At 36.1% G+C, this 4472-nt stretch overlaps 1 protein-coding gene across 1 annotated transcript; it reads left to right on the top strand.

The window, feature by feature from the left end:
* The first annotated feature begins 2107 nt into the window (after positions 1-2107).
* Positions 2108-4247, top strand: LOC130715597 (uncharacterized protein At1g66480-like). Its single transcript, XM_057565716.1, has 2 exons — positions 2108-2841; positions 3831-4247. Exons 1-2 carry the CDS (start codon positions 2287-2289, stop codon positions 3888-3890), a joined length of 615 nt encoding a protein of 204 aa, XP_057421699.1. The 5' UTR covers positions 2108-2286; the 3' UTR covers positions 3891-4247.
* The last annotated feature ends 225 nt before the right edge of the window (positions 4248-4472 follow it).

Genomic DNA, 4472 nt, shown 5'->3' with positions numbered 1-4472 from the left:
CAAAATATATATATATCATCAAGCTAAACTCTCAAAAGGTTTTTAAAAAATGGCAATTTGGGGCCACCGGTTGAATTGAAACATGATCATTCAAACTTGAAACGTGCAACTAAACTTAGCAGACAAAAAGACATTTTCAATTATTTATTTATCTTATGTGACTTCTTTTTTTTTTTATCACTGACAAATGTCTCCCCTGTTCTAAATGATAGCCCAAGTGGTAAGAGTTGAGTTGAGGAGGGGAAGATCCAGATATCGATTCCTGAATAGTGCAATTTATCTTTTCGATGTATTAAAAAAAATGTCTCCATCTATTTTGAAAATTATGTTGTCCCTTCTGACAAATAATTTTCAGGCTCGAACTTGTGTTCACACTCTTATGTGCTTACCATTATACGACAACACTTTGCGAGTGAATTAATATTAATTGATTACTCATAATATGTCATTAACATATAAATTAATAAGAAATAATTGATTATTGAGCTTAAATTAAAATAAAAATTCAGTAATTTTCAGATGAAAGAAAAAAATTCAATTTCGGGTTTTCGGCGCTTTTGGTCCCCCACGAATTCAAATTGTGTAAAATGAGTCCCTAAACTATTTTTTTAGCATTCTCAGTCCCCCACATTTTCCTCCGTTACTACATTTAGTCCCTCAACTACTTTCCGTCAAAAATCAAACGGATCTTTCCTACATGGCACATTTTTTATGACATGGACACTTAGTAGAGTGAGAAAAGGAACATGTGAGAGGCACGTGATCGTCTTCCTAATCTCTATTCATATTCTTCTTAGATTCACATTTTTCTACCCAGATTTGATTTCACGTTCTTCTCCTTTTTCTTCTACTAATCTACTCCTTATTCTTCATCATCCCACCAAAAAGATTGAGGGAGGAAGGAAGAAAAAAAAACATAAAAAAGAGACAAGACCCAGATTAAAATCTTTGTCTTTCTTCATTTTCCCAGTAAAAATTAGAACTGGGTCAAGGTGTCTAAACCTCAAAACTCCCAAAATATAGAAAAAAAAAATTGTAAACAGAAGATCAGAGAGGGTGCAGGGAACACTCAATTTTCCATTTCAACTCAATCTTCTAATCTCTGTATAACAACCGCATAATCCAACATCAAGCTCTCACCTTTTCTCTTCAAAACCTTTTTCTCTCCAAGGAAAAAGCTTCTAGAGAGGCATAAAACCCACCTTCTTCACAGATCGAGTCTCTTCTCTATCTGGAACCCATCACAACAACCACCAACTTCTACGTCGGTCTAAAGCTTCAAGAGGGAGAGGATGGCGGTGATTTGGCCAGATTGGTGGTTTGATGGCAGATCGGTGGTAGTAGCGGTGCGATTTGGAGTTCGGGAAGGGAGGAATGGTGGCGAGATCTGGGTTGATGGAGAGGAGTGATAATAGTTCCTGAGTTGGTGTATGTTTGTGGGGGTTATGGAGTTTTATGTTGAAGAAGATAAAAGGTGGGATGAAAAAAAAAAGCTGAAGGAACGAAGAAGAAGATGAACAGGATGTTGAAGATGAGGATGAAAATTAGAATGATTGATGGTGATTAAGGGTTTATTATTATTATCTATTTTGACTGATAATTTTTATTTTTTAATAATGAAAAATATGTTTTATCTCTCTCCTACTAAGCATGATCTCTCTCATGTTAATCTTCTTCTCTCTCCTTGTAAGCCTCCACGTCAATTAAAAATAGCCACGGAGGAGGAAAACGTTTAAAATTTAACAGAAGGACCAAGAGTGATAACTGAGAAAAACGTGGGGGACTGAGAATGCTAAAAAATTAACCTTTTTTTTTTTTTGCTAATTATAATTAACTTTTTTTTTATGAGCTCATGATAAGACATGCTACATTATATACTCATATTCTTGATTTTGAATTTTAGATATGGCCCATTCTCATAACTTTTTACATTTAAGAGACAAATTTAGTCATTGGCTACGTACATATTTTCGGCTTTCATGAAAGCGAAAGGCTACGTTCAGTGTTTTCTGCTGTTGTACTTTTCGTCAAAATTTGTCTGTTTTTTAAAGTATGCCTTCTTTATTGACCAAAGACCCCCCAAAATCTGGAACCACTATAAATTCATCCATGTCCCTTGCATCTCCACCATTTCACATACTTTTTCTCCTTAATATTAGTTGCTTGTGAGAATTACCCGGAACAAGAAATTGCCTCAACTTTCAGGGCTATTTAATTTTCTGCCCTCTTTATTAGTACTCCTCACACACACAAAAAACAAAATCTTGCAAACTTCGGGTATTACTCATGGGCAACACTTTTGGTTCTAAGAAGACCACAAAGGTCATGAAAATAGATGGCGAATCATTCAAGCTGAAAACGCCAGTAAAAGCTGGTGAAGTGCTTAAGGATCACCCGGGTCTCGTTTTGCTTGACTCAGAGGCGGTCAAGCATTACGGGACACGGGCGAAGCCTTTGGAAGCGCATAAGGAGTTGCATCCAAAGAGGCTTTATTTTCTCGTGGAGCTTCCAAAGGAGACGAAGCCGAGAAGGGTTCGTTCCGGGATTAACATGAGTGCGAAGGACCGGTTGGAGAGTTTGGTGCTTACAAGGAGGTCTGCTTCTGATCTTTCGATCATGAAACAACGCGATGTTGATGGTGGTGGTGGTGGTGATAGTAAGGAGGAGAGTGTTGGTGGTGGTGTGAGGTTGAAGATGAGGCTTCCCAAGGCGGAGGTGGAGAGGTTGATGCGGGAGTGTAAAGATGAGGCAGAGGCGGCAGAGAAGATTATGAGTTTGTATAAGGCGGCGAGTGAAACAGCGGAAAATGGTGGAAAGGAGAGTACAAAGGCAGTACGTGAGGTTTGTTTTCTAAACTGATTATTAATTTTTTATCATAATCAATTCTGAAACTCAAAAGTTAATCATAAAAACTGTTTTCTCATGATTGATTTTAACTCCATATTCAATTGTAAAAGAATTTCTAAAAATGTATTAGTGTATAGCTTTCTTTGTGTCATGGTCATTGCTCTTGTTTAAAGCTTGAGTTTATTATTAACCATTTTTCTGTTGTTAAATTTTAGGATCCTCTTTGGATTTGTTAAACCATGCAATTTCTTAAATCATAAAGATATTCAATGTTTTTGTTAAGCAGAGTTATTCCATTCAACCCTTGCGTCATATGCATATCATTAAATTCTTTGTGAAAAATATTATTGGAATATTAAGTGTGACCTTTGGTTTGCAAGAATTTGGTAGTGATAGAAAATACAAGAGGGGAGGAATAGCTTAATTAGTGGTCCTAAACTGTTAGCCTTCGATTGAATTAAAGGCCAAGTATGAAGTTTCAACTTTAATATGTTTATCTACTTTCAGAGGCAACAAGTTCAAACTTTTGTCCTTCAAATTTTGTATTGATAATTTCACCCAAATAAATTAAAAAAGGAAAACATAGACAAAGTAGCTGAGATACAGAGAAGGGTCACAAACAAGCATAGATGGGGCTCAATCAATGCTTTTATTAATAGCAGGCAACAACCAGAAGAGTTTAGACATATTAACATATAGCTTGACTTGTCCCTTCAGAACTTGGAGAAGAGATCCCATGTCATAGCACTCTGGATCGATCTTCATGATCATATTAAATTGCATTGAGATGTGAAATATTCAATGCTTTTTCTTTTTTATTTTGTTGATTCTGCTCAGCATGTTGTTGCACGCTCTATTGACTTAGAAAATTTAGTTGACTAATTTATTATTATATTTATGAAGTTTGAATATGATGTGTGCCTATCACAACCTGTTTAATTTGTATTGACTAACTGTTTTTGTGGAATTCAAAACATTTGCAGAAAAGGGTGAGTTTCATGCCAATCAATGAAGGAGGAATTCAAGTGGCTGTGGCTTCATAAACATTTACAACACATTATCCATGAAGCCAAACATTGAATATCCACAGATGGAGCATTCTTACACTTAGTTAAATAAGAGTGATGTTATTTATTTATACTATAGATAGGATCCTAACTGGTCACTGTTATATACAGGTTTTGTATATTAGTTTCATTATAGAACAGAGGAATCTTTATTTCTTTAGTAAATTTTGTTGCTCCGTTTGTGCCTTGTGGTGACTAGTTGGAAAATGGGAACCTATGTGTTGGATATATAACTAGCACAACTCCTATAATGATACATATGTACATATTGGGGATATCTGTATCCTTATGTTGAGACGACACATTACTAATGAAGGACTGCTAGTACCAATATTTATTGTGTGCTTTTCCTAGTTCATTGTTTAGTATGATAACTTAGTGTGTGTTTGGAAAACCCATTCAGGATCCACGTTTGGCCCCGATCCACGTTTGGCCTTTCCAGATTTGAAACCATTGTTTGGTTGTGCGTCTCAAACGCGGATCTGAGTCTCAAATCGGATCTGAGGCTGTAACGTGGATCATTGATGCAAAGTTGATGTTTGGCTACTCGCGTCCGAG

Source organism: Lotus japonicus, chromosome 4 (assembly GCF_012489685.1).
Source record: "Lotus japonicus ecotype B-129 chromosome 4, LjGifu_v1.2".
In the NCBI taxonomy this organism is placed as follows: domain Eukaryota; kingdom Viridiplantae; phylum Streptophyta; class Magnoliopsida; order Fabales; family Fabaceae; genus Lotus; species Lotus japonicus.
This window is presented reverse-complemented; position numbering and strand designations above follow the sequence as displayed.

Bases quoted from the DNA above. Each gene is read 5' to 3' on its own strand.
- LOC130715597 (XM_057565716.1), top strand. From the start codon at position 2,287: ATGGGCAACACTTTTGGTTCTAAGAAGACCACAAAGGTCATGAAAATA. The intron at 2,842-3,830 runs GTTTGTTTTCTA...AAACATTTGCAG, and splicing joins GTACAAAGGCAGTACGTGAG to AAAAGGGTGAGTTTCATGCC.